This window comes from Littorina saxatilis, linkage group LG10 (genome assembly GCF_037325665.1).
Source record: "Littorina saxatilis isolate snail1 linkage group LG10, US_GU_Lsax_2.0, whole genome shotgun sequence".
NCBI classification, from domain to species: domain Eukaryota; kingdom Metazoa; phylum Mollusca; class Gastropoda; order Littorinimorpha; family Littorinidae; genus Littorina; species Littorina saxatilis.
The window spans coordinates 29,450,034-29,472,880 of NC_090254.1; the positions used below are offsets into that span (position 1 = coordinate 29,450,034).

The following is a 22,847-nucleotide window of genomic DNA, read 5'->3' on the forward strand; positions in this document are numbered from 1 at the left end:
CAAATCTGGCTACTCAGCAAAATCCGCCCAAGGACATCAACAGTTTGACAATGGACGAAATTGTCAAATTCATGAAAGAACAGTTCGACCCGAAACTCTTCATAGTGCGAGAACGTTTCAAGTTCTGGAGTGACATGAAACGGAAGCCAGGCGAAACTCTCCAGGAGTTAGCAGCGCGCATACGCCAAGACGCCGCTACCTGTGACTTTCCTTCGATCAAAAACCCACAAGACGAAGCTCTGAGACAGAGATTCATATGTTCTGTCAACAATGAGGCTGTCTTAAAGGCTCTATTCAAGATCAAGGACACAGAGCTGGATTTCGCACGTGCTGTCCAAGTCGCGATTGAGACTGAAGACAAGGAAACTGTCTACGGTTCCAAGACCATGCCAGTCAACAAGGTCCACCAGAACAAGACTACGGGTCCACGAAAGAACCACAAGCAGTCTAATTCCACAGACAGGAAGTGCTACCGATGTGGAAAGGCCCACAAAGCAACAGGCTGCCCCTACAAAGAAGCCAAATGCCGACACTGTGACGTCACAGGACATTTGGAAGCTGTCTGTAGAAAAAAGCAACATCAGAATCGGGAACGACATTCCCAGGCTTCCGTGAAGAAAGTCACGAAAGCAGAGCTTGTCAAAGCGATCCTCGGTGAAGTTCCCCAAGATACTCCAAGGTTGGATGTACCCATAACAATCCAGGACCGACAGTTCACCATGGAACTGGACACCGCAACTACGGGAAATTTTGTTTCTCTTCCGGTCTGGAGACAACTAGGAAAACCGAAGCTGGATGACGTCACACATCGTTACGAGTCTGCCAGCAAGCACGACCTGCCCGTGCTGGGAACTTTCATGGGCCAAACCAAGGATCCAGTGACTGGTAAGCAAAGCTCAATTCCGTACATCGTCACCAAGATCCCTGATCTGAATCTGCTAGGACGCAACGCAATCCAGACTCTGGGAATTTCTGTGGACAATGCTCTAGGACTGAGGAGCATAGAGAGTCACGCTAAGAGTGAGGGTGCAAAACCTACGCATCCAGCGACCTCCAACGCGCCTTATGCTGCCCTGCTACGAGATTGTCACAGACTGTCTGATAAATTCCCAAATCTCTTCAAACAAGAATTGGGATGTCTCAAGGACTTCAAACTGGACGTGAAGTTCAAGTCTGATGCGAAGCCGGTTTTTCACAAGGCACGTCCGGTACCTTTCGCTCTTCGTGATGACCTCGCCAAAGGCTACGAAGAAGGCATCGCCAAAGGAGTGTGGAAGCCAGTCCAGTTCAACGAATACGGAACGCCAGTGGTACCAATTCGTAAGGCACAACCCTCGGGCACCCTGAAGCCCAAGCTACGGATCTGTGGTGACTACTCAGTGGGCATCAATGATCAGCTTGAAGATCACCGTCATCCAATGCCACTCCCAGAGGAACTGATGCAGAAGCTAGGAGGTGGATTCGGATACACCAAGATCGATCTTGCTGATGCCTACAACCAGATCAAGCTGGCACCAGAGAGTCAACGGCAGGCTAGCCCTCAGCACTCACCGTGGGGTACTCCTGCAGCAACGACTTCCTTTCGGGATAAAGTCAGCACCTGGTTACTTTCAAGAGATCATGGAAAACCTGACCTGTGATCTACCTGGTGTTGCCGTCTTCCAAGATGATATACTCGTCAGCGGGAAGGACGCCAACGACCACCTGAGCAACCTGGAACGTTTGCTCACTCGTCTGAACGACAAAGGACTCAGATGTCGTCATGAAAAGTGCAAGTTCGCACAAGCCAGTGTGGAATACCTTGGACATACCTTATCGGCCGAAGGGATCTCCAAAGGATCGAAGGTCGAGGCAGTTTTGAAAATGCCAGCCTCTACGGACGTCTCAAGCTTGAAGTCTTTCTTGGGCTCAGTTCAGTTTTACGGGAAGTTCATCCCTAACCTGGCCAGCATGGCAGAGCCGCTCTACCGCCTGACGAAGAAGGCGAACCCCTGGAAGTGGGAAGATGAGGAACAGGCAGCATTTGAACAGTTGAAAAATGTGCTTTCCTCGGATCAAGTTCTGGTACACTTCGATCCAAACAAGACTTTGGGACTAGCTTGTGACGCGTCCAACGTTGGAATTGGAGCAGTCCTATTTCATCGCTATCCAGATGAAAGCGAGCGCCCAATCGCCAACGTGTCCAAGACTCTCACGGCTGCAGAAAGGAACTACAGCCAAATCCACAAGGAAGCCCTGGCCATCATCTTTGGCTTGCGGAAGTTCTACGAGTATCTCTACGGACGTCGATCAGTTCATACTGGTGACAGATCATAAGCCGCTGACATCACTGTTCGGACCGAAGAAAGGGACTCCACTGCTCGCAGCTAACAGACTAGCTCGGTGGGCCCTGTGGCTGAACCAGTTTAACTACACCATCGAGTACCGGAAAACAGCGGATCATGGCAATGCAGATGCCCTTAGTCGCTTGCCATACGGAGATGACATCGACTTCGACAGGGAGAAAAGTGGTGAAGACATGGACATGGTGTGTGCCATCAAGGTTCTCAGTCTTCAAGTCCAGCCTGTGGATGCCAACATCCTCCGTCAAGAGTCAGGAAAAGATCCAGTGATATCTACTGTGATGCGCTACGTCCGTGAAGGCTGGCCACCAAAGAACGCTGAGATCAATGAAGATGTCAACAAGTTCCGGAAGTTGTCGGACTCTCTCAGTATCTGCCACGGATGCCTCGTCCATGGATCGAGAGTGGTGATTCCACAGAGCCTGCAGTCCAAGATCCTTGATCTGCTGCATCTCGGACACTTCGGCATGGAACGCATGAAACAGTTGGCAAGAACTGCTGTTTACTGGCCCGGTATCGATGCTGCTATTGAGATGGCTATTCGACGATGTGACTCGTGCGGTGAACATCAGAACAAGCCATCTAAGCCTCCAGTTCACCCATGGATGCTACCAGAAAAGCCGTGGAGCCGCTTACACCTGGACCATGCAATCAACTTCATGGGTAGAGACTGGCTGGTGATCACGGATGCTTACTCCAAGTATCCATGCATTCATCCTACGTCATCCACGTCCTCTAGAGCCACTCTAGACCTGCTGGAATAAGATTTTGCTCATTTTGGATTGCCTCACACGCTGGTCACTGACAACGCGCCGACCCGTTCACTTCTGAAGAATTTCAGAGCTGGTGCAAGGAACGGGGGATCACGCACCTGACAGGGGCACCATATCATCCTGCTACCAATGGAGCCGCCGAACGTTTGGTGCAGACATTCAAACAAGCACTGAGAAAATCTTCTTTGCCACCGAAGCGTGCTCTTCAAGAGTTCTTGATGCAGTACCGGAGAACGCCGACATCCTGTGGTTTCTCTCCGAGTGAACTCTTGAATTCCAGGCAGTTACGGACAAGGATCGACACTCTGCTGCCCTCGCCAGCCCACATCGCTCAGGGCAAGCAATCCAAGGAGGCATCCAAGTCTCAGATGACTCCAGACTTGAAAGCTGTCGTCAAGGTAACCAGACAGTACAAGGCCGGAGATCCTGTGTATGCTCTGTACCATGGACCTCGCCGAGACAAACAACCCCGATGGGTACCAGCAGTCATCAAGAAGTCTCTGGGTACTCGCTGCTTCAACGTCATGGTCATTCCTCATGGTCCAGTATGGAGACGACACTGGGAACAGCTACAGCCACGCTACACCACTGAGGAAGACAATGAACCTGGTGAGGAAGTGGCCACTGTTTCTGAACTTGTAACAGATCACCCCATGGAGATCTTGGAAACTGTGCCACAAACTCGGAGACAGACCAAACCCAAAGGTACTCCATCCGTTCCAGAGTATGGACCAGACAATCCAAGACGGTCAAAGAGAACACGCAAACCCACAGAGAGACTTTGCTGTTGATGCTTGAGGAGTAGCATCAGTTTAGGTGGGGAGGTGTTGTGGAGATCGCTAGATACCACTGGAATCGAATGGAAGGATAAAGAACATTATGGAACACTTACTTTGATTAAGTGCGCAGTCACTCATGACGTAAGCGTAGACGCTCATCGGACAGACGGAACTGTGTAGATCTAACCAGATTAGTGTCGATGTTTCCCGAATATTCTCGTATGTCCATTAACTATATAAGTAGGGCTGCGCACACGTATTGTTGTTCTTTACCAGTCTTGCACTTGTTCTCTCTTAAACTGTGCTGAGAGATATTGTCACCGTTGTTCCAGCTGTTAATAAATCTACAGAACCTACACAACTCGTTGTGTCTCCTTTGCGACTGAGAGTGGCGAAAGGAAAAACACGACAAGCATCTTAACAAGGGGAAAGTTGTGTCGTTTTTAGTAGCCTACTTCCCCGTCATCAACTGAAAAGAGCTGTAATTTACACGCACCAGTCAACTCACTCATTCACCTCACTTAACATACATCCGGGCTCCCTACTTTCAAAACTTCGAACTGAACGGACTTTGTCTTGATGATAGAAGAATTCTTTCGTGTTTTAACAATGTTTGTCTCACAAATTTTCAATTTATTATATAGATTTTAAAAGTTAGGTCCAGCACCATAACGAGGCGTCCGATTCACATGGTACTATCGGCGCGAAATAAATTCTGTGAAAACTTTCTCACTCTCAACGGAAAGCAGCCAGGATGTTCCTAAGCGGCAAGCGTCCAATGGAAGTATGTCTGTACTGTATGTAAAAGCTGTAATCAGAAACAGATGGTTTACGGGAGGCGGAGGGTGGCTTTAACCAACGATTTGTCTTTTTTGTCGCAGTTTACGATATAAACAGACAAAAGCTTCACACCACTATCTCACAGATATACCTTTAGTTTTGCCAGCCAAACGAAACTCCGAGCAGTTCATGCGGTTTGTCAGTTCACATCTCCCGCCAAAATGTAATTAACATTTCCCGTGATTACGTTCTCGGCTTACACACACACACACACACACACACACACACACACACACACCAGGGGCGGACGAGGGGGGGGGGGGGGGGGTTCTGGGGTTTCCTCATCCTCAGAATGCACCAGATTGCACCATTTTGCATCCTTTTTTCAAAATTTTCCGGGGGGGGGGCATGCCCCCCGGACCCCCTAGCAAGCTAGGCGCTTTGCGCCTTCGGCTCGGCGCTTCGCGCCTTCACACCCATATCTTCACAATATATTTTTGGAACCCCCCCCCATAAAATGAACTGATCCGCCCCTGCACACACACACCGCACGCAGGCACACACTGACGTGACACACACACACATACACACACACTTATTCACACACAGAGAAACTAAACAGTTAGACACAACTTTTGACAACTTTGTAACGTTTTGTTTTGTCAATAATTAAACGTTCCAACAACCTACAATTAACGGCTTGTTTCAAGTTGTTCAAAGTTATTCTGATGGCTATGACCCTCATTCAAACTACACTAAAGGTCAGAGGCGAAAAGGTGTATTCATTCTTTGGCACGGCTTCACTGGGATACATGGACAACTGGTATGTTGTTGTATTGTACTTATTTTGGAGGTTGAACGAATGTGCTCAATACCTTTAGGTTCACAAAGCTTTCGCACAGGGGCTCAGTGCTTTATGTGCTGTGATTGAGACTCATACGGTGACAAAACTTAAAAGGTCAAAGTTAGAAAATCAGAGAGATGGACGTGTTTTACTTTTTGAAAAACACACGTACTCAAATTATGCATAAAATAAGTTTTCAGTGAGTTCAAAGACAGGGAGCAAGGAAGAATTTGATTTTGATCATATCACTTTTCATCACAGTAAACACGGCCGTGTTTTTGATCATTTTTCCCTTTAGGTGACATACGGCGTGTTTCTTTTGGTATCATTTTATCAATCATGAATAAAATTATAATTTCTAATTCACCAAAATCAAAAAAGAAGCGTGTTGTTTCCTATGGCTCATTTGAAAACGTTTAGAATTAGCTCGGCGACCATCGAAAACAGACAGCGTTGTTTTCATATTCCCGCTTCCGGTAAGACCTCCCTTCCACTAACCAATCATTCTTTTCGTTGCCCACCACGTGACCACGCCTTCCTGCGTCTGGACCTGGCCGCCTCGTGTCAAACTAGCATTTTACGCCTCCCATTCGGCTTTTGTTAATTGCAAATCCACCCGTCAAAATGGCCGATGCAAAGCCTAGCCTGGCTCGGGATGGTACCATGCAGGTTACCGCGAAGGTTTGACATTTTTTCATGCCCGGTTTGTTGCATATTTTGATCGTAAAAAATGCACATTTTCGACGCCATTGAAACCGGACGGTTCCGCTTTTCTGCTACTGGCACTATTGACCTATATTTGTATTTTTTGCATTATCATCACACTTTGTCGCCTATTTAATCATAACATTTGTGGAGGGGATATATATCTGGTTAGAACGACCCATACAACGTGTCGATTTGAGTGTTGGAGGACATAAATGAAGTTTAGAAACACCCTTTTGGCAATTTTCAAAATGGCGGCGTTGTGTGCAAGGTCATGTTTGCGTGCAAGCCCTATCTTGTGATGATGTGTGAAGATGTTATTCACAGCCTTTCGATACAAATAGTGCACATGACCGACAATTAATCTTTTTGCCAAGTTTTCTGCGCTTGCTGATAGTGTACGTTACCAGTCAGCTGTATTTGAGGAATGTTTTTACAGCCTGCGGCAACCGTAAGACGAGAGACTCCGAGAATGAGAGGTACAAATACTACAATTCGTTCTCTTTTCACACAGTTAGGCGTTGCCAGTTTTTATGCTGGGTTTCCTTTTCATGTTGTGTTTGTTTGAGGAAAAGCACACACAGGTAGGTCACACGTGAAAATGCACAGCATCACTCACCAAAGCGGAATAGGATGCAAGTGATACTGATAGTGATAGTAGTATTACTATTAAAGTATTACTACTAGCATTAGTAGTAGGGTTGATACTGAATTACTGATGCAGAAGGGATCTATGTCGACCAAAAGCGGGTACATTCCCTGTAGGTGCACTTCCAGTAGGTGTTTTCCCTGTAGAAAAACAGATCACACTCAGTCTTGTGTCCTACGCGAGATTGCTGTAAATTGTCGAGTTCAGTTTCATTTTGATAAGAGTTAAGACTGAAGTACTGCTAGTGCTATGCCATATTGAGCAAATGCATGCTTTAATTCACTACACAGCAGGACTTCGAACATGACATGTGTTTAACAGCTCACAGCACAGCGATACCGCATTGTTCTGGTCGCGTTTTCATATCGTCACGTGGCTTAATGCTTTGCAGCTACGCTGATGGCAAAGCAGCAGCATCAGTGTCATTATTGACCCTATCAGTATTCCAAGCTCTCTCAAAATTCGCGACTTTCGAAACATAGCAAAGAGCATCAGCATGTCTTGCAGAGATCTCACAAGAGCTGCTCAGATGCCAAAAAGATCTATTAGGGTTCATTACTGAGTATGTAAGAAATGTTAAGTCCTTTGTACTGGAAACTTGCATTCTCCCAGTAAGGTCATATATTGTACTACGTTGCAAGCCCCTGGAGCAATTTTTTTATTAGTGCTTTTGTGAACAAGAAACAATTAACAAGTGGCTCTATCCCATTCCCCCCCTTTCCCCGTCGCGATATAACCTTGAACGGTTGAAAACGACGTTAAACACCAAATAAAGAAAGAAAGTTTAACAAGATGCCATTATTTGCATTATGACATCTTCTCAAACTTTGTTTCATGGTTGGCTTTTCGCATAAGATTTGTCACTTTCGAAAAGAGGGTCTAAAACTATTAAAAGAGATTGCTTTATTTAGTTGGTGCCATTTCTCATTAATTCATTTAAAAAAGATCACAAGAGCAATCAGTCAGGGTGTTGATTTATGGTATTTATCCAAGTGAAGGAATTGTCTAATCCCATATTAAAGTCTGGTCAGATCTGACTCGGAGATGGTGAGCCTAACTGTTCGACATAAAGGAGTGTGTCTTTACTGACCTCTTGGGTAACTTGCAAAAAACGGGCAACAAACTGTTAAAAAAAAACAGAAGAAGAAAAATATCAACAAACAAACAATGTGTGTAGGGTGTTCATACATAAACTGATGAAGGGCACATTGTAACTTATCTATTCAGGAAAACACAGTTTAGGGCACAGAAGGAAAAGGGGTGACATCATAGATGTTTACAAGAGACACAGAGAAAAGTTAACAGCCTCATGGCACACTGGCAAAATCTACCCTCAAAGTATGACCCACCTTTTTGTGTATTATTTTGATCAACTTTAGAATGTCAACAGTGAACAGGCCCTCACAGACCTCAACTACAAATCAAGTCAATTAATGCTTTGTATACAAGTATTTCCTGTCAGTAAGGTAGAGGGGGTAATTTGGACATGCTAAGAACTAGACGCTTTTGCTGGCCCATAGAAGTCAGTAAGCAAAGACGGCTATGTTAAATTTCAAGATTGGGTTTAGACTTATGCAAGTAAAACAAGTTGCGTAAGGCGAAATTACTACATTTAGAGAAGCTGTCAAACTCACTGAATGCAACTGAACGCATTGCAATTTTTCCCTCGGACAAGACAGGTTCGTCAATCCCCGCGAGAAGGCAATCGCTCACTTTTTACATGCAAAACGAAGTGAAATTGACAAGCCAGAATAGCGCGCGCTTTTCTGTATTCTTTTTAACTTTCTGAGCTTGTTTTGAATACAATATATTTATGTTTTTGGAATCAGGAAATCATAAAGGATAAGATAAATCATTTTTGGATTGATTTCTTAAATTTTAATCGTAGTACTAATTAACCTATTTTCGTTAATTGTGATCACATTTTAAGAGTAAACATGAAATATGTATATATATTTTCTGATTTAGAATTTGATGAAGAATACGATGGAATCAATTTTGAATCTCTTTGCGAAAATTTGATTTTAATGACAACTTTAATGAGCAAACTCATCAATTAATATTTGAGCTTCCAAGCTGAAATGCAATACCAAAGTCTGGCCTTCGTCGAAGATTGCTTGACCAAAATTTCAACAAAATTGGTTGGAAAATGAGAGCATGACAGTGCTGCTCAGACTGTTAGCTTCAGTCGTTTCCTTTAACGTCAATCTAACACCTGCTACACTGTTGCTTTGTTCAAAGTTTTATGGAGTTCGAAAGGAAAGTTTTTTCCCTATGGCGATGCAGTGAACCTTTGCGGGTGATGAAATTGCTGAGCTTCTTATGAACTACGATAGCCACGAAGGAGATGAGCTGATCGAATATGAAGCTAATTTTGATGAAGACACTGAGACTGAAGACGAAGCAGAGCGCAGAGAAGAGGATTTGGTACATTTTTTAAAACATTTACAATTCTGAGTGACCTGCTGCAGCACAGCTGGTCTCGGTTAAAAAAAAAAAACGTGGTCAACAGAGGTGGGGTACAAGGTGTTAAGTTAAAGGCACAGTCTGAAATTACAGATTTAGAGTGGTATACAGGAAAATTAAACATTTGAGGTGGTTTCAAATGCTTGAGCCATTTTAGCTACAGCCGTGTAATTTCCGATTTTAACTGGTATACATAATACCATTACCATCATTGAACGCCTTTAGATAATGAGGTTGTTACCTCGCTTCTTGCTCTGAACGCATGCGCACAAACACCCTTATCAAAGAAAATCACCGCCACTCCACGCTTCCTACTAGACGAGATAAGCACGTTCAGCGAGGCGACCGATTGCATCAGACCACATGCGGACATGGCCATCCTAACATCAGAAGATTACCCGGCGGCATCATGCCGTTAGCCACCGAGAGGTAGGTCCTGCACGCGACTTTGGCGTGTCGAAACGGGGTTTTATGAATGGCATTTAGTGCGACTTACAGCGCCACCATGCGGTCAAGTGCCGCTCAAAAGGTTCCCTGTATACCCCTCCAGGTCAGGCATCCAGGACAAGACTTGAAAACATGCAACATCCTGATAGCTTCTTCTGCAGACAAAGTTCATGGATTTTATTGTAAATTAATATTATTCGGCATATGGTGTGTGCAGGAGGGCATTGACTACCTGAAGTCTGAGGGAAAGACAAAGCTGCTGGAGTACCAGGGTCTGGCACAGCCGACAGAAGACAAACCAGGTCTGCAGCGTGATGGCACCATGGCTGTCACTGCTAAGGTCTGTCCTGCTTGTGTTAAGTTAGAAGTGTATGGCGTGCTGATGTCTGAAGTCCTGTAAGCATTTGAGTAAATGGTTAGACACAGTACTACAGGGAAGTTAAATTACTCCCAAATTGGAGTAGTGAACGTGAGCCCAACAAGCTTGCCTCTTAACGTTCTGCTTGGTTACATGTGGTGTGCAGGAAGGGGAGAGGCTGTTGGAGAGCACGGGAGGGGCACCAGACGAGGACGCACAGACACGTGGACAGCAGCGCAAAATTGATGATATCAAAAACGAAACTGCCCCAGAGTCTCCTGCCAAGAAAGCCAAACTGGCAAAAGACACCACCATGCTGGTCACAGCGAAGGTATATTGTTGACCTGCTGAATTTTAAAAGTGATGAAAAACAGGTGGTTTTCCAAAGCAGGATTACTTCTCTTAGTCTTACTCTGAGAAAGTACAAAGTTGATCTAATCTCCTTCTTGGTCTCTGTAGTGTAATAGCCATTCTTGGTAAATAACACAGTGTGCCAGAGTAAGAGCCCCTTTTACTGAGCTGCGCTTAAGGCTTTTAACCCTTTTCCATCTAGAGTGAAAATTGTCCAAGTCCAGGCACCTATCTAAGAGCCTTGCCGCCTTTCCTGCTGCCAGATCTGAGCCATTTCTGGGTGCACTGAAGGCTTTTGGTAGGTTGTTGTTTTTTACTATTCTTTACTTCATTACAGATTGAAGATCGTACACCTAAGGCGCCATTTTGAATGTTTTTTGATGATTTGGACCTTAAAAAATTCAAGGGACCTACCCTGTACTGTAATTTTGAAACACCTGCAATGATTTGCTCAAAACTGCTTGGGAACTATGTCAAATAAGCAAATGAATTTTATTTTAATCAGCGACGCCCAGCTCTTCTGTGTCAGGAGCCGGATTCCATTCGTCATATTTTATTTAGTCCTTATAGATACCCATTTGTCAAAGTAGATTAAGACCATTGGATTGAGGGAGTCAAACCTAGTCAAGCAAACGCATGCATATTCCATGCCATACAATGCTAAAACGCTTCGCATAATATAAACAAAAACATAGTCTGTTTAAGAATATCACGGTCCTAAATGACTACCAAACACAGCATTCAGAATCGAAAAATAGAATACTCAAACACTAATTCTAAGACCTTCCTCATATGTGTGTTGTCATCTGTTCAACGCCCAAAACGAACTCTATAGCTCTCGGCTCAATTTCAGATCGGTATCTCTACGAATAGCACATGAAATACTCGATGGCAAAAGGTAGGACAAAATTTATGACTAGTCAGCACGCGTGTCTCAGCAGCCTAAGCAGATCTGAAAATGTAAACATGCGGAAATACTTGGACAACTGCCAGCCCCAAAAGAAAAAAGCCAAACCAGAGAAAACGTGAGTCCGAGAGACTGAAAAAGTATGACTCCGGACAGAGGAAGCGTTCCTTCCAGGCAGACTGGACAAAATCTGACTGTGAGCAGAGAGACTGGCTAAACTATGATCAGGGGAAAAAACGTCATGTGTACTGCTTGTGAAAAGCATGCCGCTTCTGAGAAGGAGAGAAAGGGGCCATTCGTTGTTGGTACAGACAAATTTAAGCTAGAAAAAAAATACGTGCACACGAAACATCAAAGTCTCACCAACAAAACCCCCCCGCGGGTTAGGGGGAAGAATTTACCCGATGCTCCCCAGCATGTCGTAAGAGGCGACTAACGGATTCTGTTTCTCCTTTTACCCTTGTTAAGTGTTTCTTGTATAGAATATAGTCAATGTTTGTAAAGATTTTAGTCAAGCAGTATGTAAGAAATGTTAAGTCCTTTGTACTGGAAACTTGCATTCTCCCAGTAAGGTCATATATTGTACAACGTTGCAAGCCCCTGGAGCAATTTTTTGATTAGTGCTTTTGTGAACAAGAAACAATTAACAAGTGGCTCTATCCGTTTCCCCGTCGTGATATAACCTTGAACGGTTGAAAACGACGTTAAACACCAAATAAAGAAAGAAAGAACCAACAAAACACAAAAAAATGGGTAAAGTCAAACATAAAGGTCGAAGACACCGAGGGGGGAACGCTATGCACCAGCTAACGCAAGACCAGCGTGCTCGTGTCGCTCAACTGATGCGATCGGTACAGGCGCTTGCAAAGACCTGCTCGCCTTTCACCACGTTTGAATGGATGGAATCGTTTTGTTCTTTGGTAACTCATTTTTGTGAGCGAGTGAATTTATTTGTGGGCTAGTCAATTTTGAAATTCACCAGCCCACAAGGGAACATTTTGGAACTTGCTCATGCCTGCATCGACTCTATATATTATGTAAAGACTGATCAGGCGTGCCTGCATGAGAAGAGATACCTCCCTTTAATGTATAACAAAGTAAGAGTTACCTCCCTTTGCTTCTAGAAATGTCCTGAACTGTCCGGTTGATTTTTTCTTCTTCATTTCTTCTCCTCATAGGAGCAATAGAGAGTCTCAGACCTTGGAACCCATACGATTTCGCCGTAATTTGTACGCATGATTGTCGAGAATACGCTCAGTACGGTCAGTGGGAAAAAAATACGACGAGAAAAATTCCTAGACTACTTTTCTTCACAAGCCGATCCAGTATTTTGGCACATGATTACGTCACTATATTAGCCGCCGTCAAAAAAAATATAATCGGATCGTGTCAATCAATCAAAACAACCAGGCAAACGAAAGTACGGTATTTGGCGAAATCGGCTCCGAGAATAAACAAGTGAAACAAAGAAGAAAAGTGAAAAAGTTTAAAGAAAAATATCACACACACACACAATTTGTAACCAACACACACATGTAGTCCCGCCCGGAATAAGCTTTTTTGGGATGATTTACAACTTTTGCGCACATTTCGAGCAGACGAAAACACAACATGGCGGCTCTGCGATTTTTTTTTTTAAAGTCGCAGCTTGTAGTCCGTCAAATACGGTACAATTTTTGTCAGTAAAAATTGAAAAAAGCATTTGTTTTAAATGTATAGGTAAACTTAATTAACGGTGTGACGGACGCGCATGAGGCATGTTTTAATCATGGATGTGCAAACGCTGTGTGGAGTACGCTCATTTTGTTGAAAATACACCAAGTTTGTTTGAGAATACTCAAAGTGCAAAACAGGGGTTCCCAGGTCTGGAGTCTGTAATATCACTGGCATTATGTGCTTGCTACATGTGAACACCGGGCACTGAACTGGCCTTGCACTATATAGGCTGTATTCAATAAAGGGGAGATCCATAATCTGAGAAAGGAAACGATGAATCAAGAAGCTAAATCTGCGGATCCTAGGCAGTGTCCATGCACACTATCTTGTTCCTGCCTCTTGCCTTCCATGGGTGTCAAAGCATGACTTACCTCCCTTGCACTATATAGCCTGTATTCATTAATGAGGAGGGTAATTATCCGACAATGTCTAAAACTAATACCCAGGTGCACATCTGTGGGTCCAGGGCAGTGTGCATGCAAAATATCTTGTGCTTATCTTTTGCCATCTCTGAGGTTTGGCGACCACAGACACACACACACTTACATCCATTTTTATATATATATAGTACTAGCATTTTGGGCCCGGCTTTGCCCGGGAGTTTCTCACTTCGACTCTATATATTCTATAAGAATGAGACAGTGTAAAAATATTACCATCAACACACTCCGTTTGCTGAAAAATAACTTTGATTTGAGTTATCTCCCTTTCTTAGGAACGTTCTAGATACTTGAGAAGCAGGTCTAACATTGACTATATTCTGTAAAGACTGATCAGGCATGCCTGCAAAGAAGAGTTACCTCCCTTAAATGTATAACAAAGTAAGAGTTACCTCCCTTTGCTTCTAGACATTTCCTGAACTATCCGGTTGATTTTCTCTTCTTCATTTCTTCTCCTCATAGGAGCAATAAAGAGTCTGTAATATCACTGGCATTATGTGCTTACTACATGTGAACACCAATGTGGCTAAAAAGGGAAATCGTGTCCGTCTCATTTCTCACGACAGACCTACCTCTTTCGCAGGTGGGGAATACAAACTTGACTTGAATTCGATCAAAGTTTATTTTTCAGATGTAAATTCCGAGGACATTCGACATAGACCAGTGAAAATTCACGACTAAACAAAACGAAACATTTTATTTAATATCAAAGTCAGGGACATACCCGACTCTGAAGACTGTGAAACCTGTCAGTAGCTATCAACTATCATGCAAGCATGCCTGATCTCACCGAATGTAAAGGGTTGAAGTTAGACCTGCTGCCCAAGTATCTAGAATTTTCCCAAGGAAGGGAGATAACTCATGTAAAAGAACACCCAGGCGAAGTCGGGCCTTGGCTGCTAGTTTAGATTAAGGGGAGGGGTTTCTTTTTGAAACAGAGTGCTGCTTGTTTGATTTTTGCAAGCATAATAACTTCATTAAGGGAAACCAATTTAAATTTTGAGTGAAAAGCAATTTTTTTTGGTTTTATTCACCAAAAACCGAAAAAAACATAAAATGTGCTTATTTTCAAAATGTTGCAGTTTGTGAACCAGTGCATGTTTCGATCCAATTTTTCTTCTTTGCAGCGATATCAATCAATCAATCAATGACGCTTATATCGTGCATATTCCGTGGGTACAGTTCTAGGCGCTCTGCAGTGATGCCGTGTGAGATGAAATTTTATACGGCCAGTAGATTGCAGCCATTTCGGCGCATATTTACCTTTCACGGCCTATTATTCCAAGTCACACGGGTATAGGTAGACAATTATTAACTGTGCCTAAGCAATTTTGCCAGGAAAGACCCTTTTGTCAATCGTGGGATCTTTAACGTGCACACCCAATGTAGTGTACACGGGGGGAGGGTTCGGACACCGAAGAGAGTCTGCACACAAAGTTGACTCTGAAATAAATTTCCGCCGAACCTGGGATCGAACTCACGTTGACAGCGGCCAACTGAATACAAATCCAGTGCGCTACCAACTGAGCTATATCCCCGCCATATGTGTGTGTTTAATAATTCTGTGCATGGAAAAGGAATTCAAAGCAAAATATGTTTTTGATTTAGCATTTTCAGTTATTGGTTCAGTCTGGATAAGAAATTATGAATCAGTACCAAACTGTCAGACTCATAAAATCACAACCAATGCACTGAACTCTTATTGCATGCACAGAACTGATGCTGTACGACTCATAAACAACATATACAAAAACTGAACAAATCCATCAAACCTGTCAAAAGTTGCAACATTTTAATTGTAGCGTTTTGTCTGAAAATTACATTCAGAGAAAACAGCATTTTAAAGATTCGAACAAGTACATAAAAAAACAAGTAGCACAGTGCACCCTGAATTCATATGTTTTTATTAGAATGACCACTTTACTATGTAGGGAAAAGGATTTGACAATCAAATTATCAGGATTTTTTTTATATACATCATATGAAAACAACCACCTTTGTTTGTACCGATATGAAAACATGAATCAGAACCAAACTGTCAGACTCATAAAATCCCAAACAATGCACTCTTATTCCATACACAAAACTGACGCTTTACAAATCATAAACAACAAGAGGCGAAGCCTTCAAGGCTCACGTAAGAAATCGACAAACAGTAACACAAACTCAATCACTCCGTCACACATACACACACACAGTAAGCATAGGTGACACTGTGCAAGAAAGCGAGACACTAGATCTAGATCTGTTTGTCTGCAAGCCTACTTACAGGGACACGACTGCCAACTAGTCTCGGCCCGCTCAAAATAACAATGACCGAGACTTTCAGTAATTCCTTCGCGTGACGTCTAACCCTCTTACGCCATAATGTGACGTCTTCAAAAGTTAAAGTTTCTACCACAGACATACATTCATACATACATACGCACGCACGCACGCACAGACAGACAAAAGTTAGCATCGCATAGGCTACACTTACGTGAGCCAAAAATGAAACAAATCCATCAAGCCATTCAAAAGTTGCAACATTTTAATTACAGATGTTTGTTTGAAAATTACATTCAGAGAAAACAGCATTTGAAAGATTCCAACCAGTACCTCAAACCAGTAGCACAGTGCAGCCTGAATTGATATGTTTTTATAAGAATAACCACTTTACTATGATGGGGAAATGATTTGACGATCAAATTATCTGGACTTTTTTTTTAACATCATTTGAAAACTCATCTATGTTAATGCAGATATGAATCAAAACGAAACTGTTGGACTCATAAAAACACAAGGAATCCACTGTACTCTTATTCCATGCACAGAAATGGTGCTTCACAAATCATAAACAACATATACAAAATTGGAACAAATCCATCTAGCCATTAAAAAGTTACAACATTTTAATTACCACATTTTGTCTCAAATTACATGTAGAGAAAACAGCATGTAAAAGAGTCCCACTAGTACCTCGGTAAACTAGTACCACAGTAGAGCTTGAATTAATATTGTTGTTTTTTTAATCAGAATACAGTAAAACCTGTCAAATAAGGACACCCTTGGGACCAGACAAAAGTGTCCTTATTCTGCAGGTGTCCTTATTAGACAGGTGCAAGTAAACGCGACAAAGTCAAGTTGAGAGAGAGAGAGAGAGAGAGTACTGCACATGTACATGTACATTTATAAGAAAAACAGAAGCTGTTTAGATTAAATAGAGAAACATTTATTATTGACTGTTGTAAAACAAGTTTAAAAGCTTTTTATCATATCAACTGTATATATTAAAATTGTTAAAAAGTTACTGGATCTCATTCATACAACACATTCACATTCACTTCATTCTGCACTCATCAGCTTTTGAAAGAATTTGTCCAGCGTTGTCTGAGTGGACCATTGATAGCAATGTGATTCGCACGTTTGGTTGAAAACCACTCGAACACGGCGTCATTTAGCTCTTCGTATTCGGTTGTCTTCTTCGAAACCCATTTCTGGTCAGCACGTCCGTCTCCCGATTCCCACAACTTCATTATTTTTTCCCGATCGACGCTGATTTTCGAAATCTGCGTTCTCCCACACCCAAGCTCTTGTGCAATCGTTCGGCATGATTTCCCACTTTCCAGTTGTTTGACAACATTTATCCTTTGTTCTAAAGTCAGCGCATTTCTTCCTTTTCTTGAATTTGAATTTCTTGCTGCCATCTTGTTAAACACGAATCACTCTTTCGAAGAGAAGATACATTCACTCATACACTTTCACTTCCGTTCCGCCGAACACGTTCCACGCGTTGGATTGGCTGCCTTGGAACTCTAGCAGCCAATCAAATGCGTCGACTTAAAAACACTCACCAAGAATAGACTCTATCGGTATTCCAAGCTCTCGTAATCTCTCGCAAACTTCAGAGCATAGCAAAGCATGCGGTACAGCGATCTCGTGCGAGCTGCACAAGCCAAGGTTCGAAGTTCTCGCGATGTTCAAAGCATAACAAATAGCGTGTCTCGCGAGAGCTGCTCAGATACCGAATAATATCAACTGATCGATTTATCGTCTTCTTCGTCGATCGAACTTCCCAGCTTGCTGTGGATGTCCGTATTTAGCAGGTATATGACTTATTATGGACCCAAAATACGTGTCCGCGTCCGTAATGCCGAGGTGGCCGTAACGTACAGGTGTTTTACAGTGTAAAGCAGTCCGTGCCGAGACTGACTGTCCGTATTCTGCGAGTGTCCGCTAAGTCCAGTGACCGTATTTGACAGTTTTCACTGTAACACTTTAACTATGAAGGGGAAATGATTTGATAATCAAATTATGAAAACATTAAAAAAGTCAATTATCTGTGTTTGTGCTGATATGCAAATATTGATCAGAACCAAACTGTCAGACTCATAAAAACCCAACGGATGCACTGATTTCTTATTCCATTGCATAGAAATGATGCTTCACAAATCATCAACAACATTACATCTATAATATATACACAAATGGAACAAAGCTATCAAGCCATTCAAAAGTTGCAACATTTTAATTACAGTATTTCTGTGCTCAATCCTAACACTGCAGCAATTTTCTGTAAAGCTGAATGTCCCTTTCCAAGTTCATGTACCAACATGGTCATACGCGGATTATTTTAAATGCAACTTTACCACTCGAAGAGTTGCAAACACCAGGAGAAGAGTAAACAACTGCACTCCAGATGCCTGTGCAAATCCTTGGGCTGATGCATCACCTTCTTTCATAATCAGACTGCTATCAGACAAGCATTCAGTACAGGATAGACCTTTCAGCAATAGATTGAGCCGATCAATGTTGACAAAAGCCCAACACATGTCAGCGGAGTGACGTTGCACAGCACCAGTATCCATATCTGCTTGTGATGGGTCAGAAGATGGTATTCCCTGTATACAGGGAATCTCCCTCCAGGAACTCCACCTACGGGGAATCCCACTCTTTTGGTCGACATAGACCCCATCAGCCAAAGTATCTGTATCTTCTTATGGTTGGCCAAAAGATGGCAAAGCTGATGTTTCTGCTGTGGAAGAGGGTAGTTCCGGTTTAGCAAACTTTTCCATCAGGTCAATCTTTCTCCTCGCTGCCACCACAGGAGGACTGGCTCTCCCCTTGCTCCAACCTAATAAATACACAAACACTGATTTAATATTTGATACAACTGTTTATGGTTTTTGTTTGTAATAAGCTGCAAATTTTCAGACAAGTACAAGTGCTTGTACTTTATTTTGCTAATGACCATGTCACATGGAGTGTACCTTAACTTTTTGGCGAGGCCGGTAAATCAGAAATCACAATCGGCCCCCAACCACTAAACCAGGCGGGTTTTCTTACAACCACCTCAGCGGCTCGTACCCACATTATGTCGGTTGACGAACACACACACACACACACACAAAAGACATTCATTAATTTAACAGTGAATATTAATAATGCATACATCATTACATGTGGATTTGCACTACTTATTAATACCCAAACACACACAACTTAATGACAAAAAAGTGTATGTTTTAATGTATATACAGTAAAACCTGCATCCAGCGGACCCTTAATTCGGCGGACACCTTTGCATAACGGACACTTCAAGTGAGGACGGATGTATTTTACACTCAAAAACACCTTAAAAGAGCGGACACCTCAAAGGCGCGGACGCGGACACTCTTTTTTGGTCCCGATTTGGTTCGTTACCTGTCAACAACGGTCCGCCATCTTGGTTCTGCAAATACAATCTCGCTGGCGATGTGAACGCGCGAGAAGCTTATTTTGTAAGCCAACGACAGCACTTGAAAGATTGATTTTGTGTATGGTGTACGCTCATTGGTCGATGCCGTGAATTGAACTGAACTCACAAACAAAAACAAGTTAGGGTTTCTACTTTCTGTACTGTGATGCATCTTCGTCTCATCCTTCGTCGATCGCGGTCTCATCATGTCAAAACGGAAATTTCTGACTTTAGAAGAAAGAGTCGATGTGATAAAGAAATTGAACGGCGAACTCTTCGAGTGGTTTTCGAGAGCTCGATCAAAGAATATTCCCGTGAATGGCCCATTGCTTCAGATAAGAAACCGATTGCACCTCTTTCTCTCTCTCTCGCTCAGTCGTTCTCTCTCTCTCTCTCTCTCTCGTTCTCGCTATCGCTCGTTCTCCGTTCTCTCTCTCGCTCAGTCGTTCTCTCTCTCTCTCTCTCTCTCTCTCTCTCTCTCTCTCTCTCTCTCTCTCTCTCTCTCTCTCTCTCTCGCTCGTTCTCTCTCTTGCTCGTTCTCCGTTCACCCTGAAATGCTGACAGCTGTCATGAACTTGAGTAGCATTCTGAAGATGTGCGTCTGAACCAAGCCAGACTGATTCTGGTTTTGTACATACATGTTGCATGTTGATTTTGTTTTCTTTGTCACTTTCTGTATGACTACATGTATAGCACAGTTTAGAATAAAACTATTTGGCTGGGTTTTTTCTTCCCAAAAAATGTCTGCGCATTCATATTCAAAAGAAAGGACACCTTTGTACAAAGGACAGTGGCAAGGTTCCCCAAGGGTGTCCTTTGCTCGCAGGTTTTACTGTAATGATAAATAATTGAAAATAAAAGCAGCCACAAAAAAGCTAAAGAAATCAAAGTACCGTACTTTCCGGGTCATAAGGCGCGACTTTTTTCCTCGAGTTGGACCCCTGCGTCTTGTATAACGAAGCGCCTAATCCGTGTATGAAATACGAAAAAAATCAAAGAGACCGCTTGAGTACCAGTCAAACAACTTGTGATAATGCATGTTTCAGCTACTAGGTACTGCCCTGCCTTTGATCTGGCCGCACACACAGATTTCCACTCTGTTAAACTCGGTCACTGACGGGTCACTGACCCCGATGCAGGAAGTGTTTCCTCTCTCAGATATGACAGGGGAACCACCTCTCATGGCAAAAACTGGGTCATTTTGGTGCGCCCTATCGGCCCCCTGCGTCCAATGGGTGACTGGATTACAATTTTTTTTTAAAAGAAGGGGGTGCGTCTTAGATAACGAAGCGCCTTGTCACCCGGAAAGTACGGTATTCTCACCCTGTCACACACTAAAGCTCACTGAAGGTTATCCCATATATACATACCGGCCCCTATCACAAAATTTACATGTCAAGTTTACTATGGGATTTGAGTAACCACACAATCACATACACACAGGAACTAATACTGAAACTAGCTGAATTATTTTCTTTCTTTCTTTATTTATTTTCATATTTTTCTTTTAAAATTAATTTATTTCATCACACTTGCTATGTATTTGCTTGTTTCTTGTCTGTTGTCTGTTTTGTGTGTGTGTGTATACATTTTCAGATTTCCTAAACCTACCACTGTTTGCATGTGATCTTTATGCTTTTGATTCATGAGTTGCATCCCCAGTCCTTTAGTTTAACTCTTTTTTTTTCTTTGGTGAAGTAAATTGGATCTATTTTTTTTATTCCTTAGTTAATGGAAAAGATTTGACAACAATATTGCTGTCAATGATAGGTTGGTCAGCCATGCTGGTGTAAACCAATCCTTTAGAATTAGAGCACGCTCTCTAGTAGGGTACTTATTTTCCTACGGTCAATCACTCGATGACCAGAAACAGAAACTGCGTCAGTCGAACATCGCTCAGATATGCTGCTTCTCAGTTTGACACCAGACAAAGAATAATGGTGACATGTTACACCATGGTAAGCTCTCAAGGACTGGCCAACGAAGAACAATGAAATAGGGGTTGTGAAGACTATATCACAGAGATGATCGAGGGAGGGGGGGGGGGGGGGGGGGGGGGGTGCGGCGGCATGGTCAGTAAATTGGATCAAGAAACCCGCAAAATACTTCAGACACAAACTGTTTATCATTTGCCTGCAAACCCGAACACATTCTTACAACAACAACAACATAACAATGTGCAATAAATCACGTTGTCAAACAAACAAGAGAAAGAAGCAAAACCCACCTCGTCGTGTCAAGAATCTTAGAATGTCGTCTGCTTCAATGCGATCATGTTGGTTCATTTCGCAGTGTTGTTACTTCCTTCTACTGTTCGCTGCTGCTGGTTCATCTTTCTCTGATATTTCTTGCCACTATGCCGAACATTTTCAATGTTAGGGTTGTTCTCCGCAGCTCAAAACTTTGAAAAGTGCTGCTGAATCGGTGAAAAAGTCATGGATTTGTTGACACCGGGGACTGATAAGTTGTCTACTGCGCTTGCGCCAAATGACTGACCTACATATATTTGCATATAATTAATTCCGGGGTTTCGGTTGGAACGGATTCTCTCTCTTTGTGCCTATGTCAACGGAAATTCCCCAACGGTGATGACGTCATCTTGAAGAACGGAAATTTCCACACAGTTTGAACAGCGAAGGGCCATGTCATGTGCGCACATTTACCAGCACGGAGTATCCAAAGTAGACCATTTTTGACTCACATGCGAAGCAAAAGTGAGTCTATGTACTCACCCGAGTCGTCCGTCCGGCCGGCCGTCCGGCCGTCCGGAAAACTTTAACGTTGAATATTTCTTGGACACTATTCAGTCTATCAGTACCAAATTTGGCAAGATGGTGTATGATGACAAGGCCCCAAAAAACATACATAGCATCTTGACCTTGCTTCAAGGTCAAGGTCGCAGGGGCCATCAATGTTGTCTAAAAAACAGCTATTTTTCACATTTTTCCCATTTTTTCTGAAGTTTTTGAGATTGAATACCTCACCTATATATGATATATAGGGCAAAGTAAGCCCCATCTTTTGATACCAGTTTGGTTTACCTTGCTTCAAGGTCAAGGTCACAGGAGCTCTTCAAAGTTGGATTGTATACATATTTTGAAGTGACCTTGACCCTGAACTATGGAAGATAACTGTTTCAAACTTAAAAATTATGTGGGGAACATGTTATGCTTTCATCATGAGACACATTTGGTCCCATATGATCAAGGTCAAGGTCACTTTGACCCTTATGAAATGTGACCAAAATAAGGTAGTGAACCACTAAAAGTGACCATATCTCATGGTAGAAAGAGCCAATAAGCACCATTGTACTTCCTATGTCTTGAATTAACAGCTTTGTGTTGCATGACCTTGACCTTGGGTCAAGGTCACATGTATTTTGGTAGAAAAAATGTGTAAAGCAGAAGGTCAAGCATGTGAGTCGTATGGGCTTTGCCCTTCTTGTTTCGATTTTTTTGATAAAACACAGACAAAAACAACAAAACATCGGTTTGAAAATGGTTTTATTTACATGAATACATGTCTAAAATGATAAAAGCAGATTATTGAATGCATTCCAGGATGTTCAAAGGTG

General features: G+C 42.7%; 1 protein-coding gene across 1 annotated transcript in view; it reads left to right on the forward strand.

Annotated features, from left to right (window-relative positions):
* The first annotated feature begins 6,045 nt into the window (after positions 1 to 6,045).
* LOC138979024 (nucleolin-like) overlaps positions 6,046 to 22,847 on the forward strand; it is a 43,702-nt gene continuing 26,900 nt past the window's right edge. Inside the window, exons 1-3 of the mRNA XM_070351840.1 lie at positions 6,046 to 6,199; positions 10,003 to 10,125; positions 10,310 to 10,474. Coding sequence (XP_070207941.1) covers positions 6,143 to 6,199; positions 10,003 to 10,125; positions 10,310 to 10,474 — 345 coding nt within the window. The 5' untranslated portion in view covers positions 6,046 to 6,142. The remainder of the gene's footprint in view (positions 6,200 to 10,002; positions 10,126 to 10,309; positions 10,475 to 22,847) is intronic.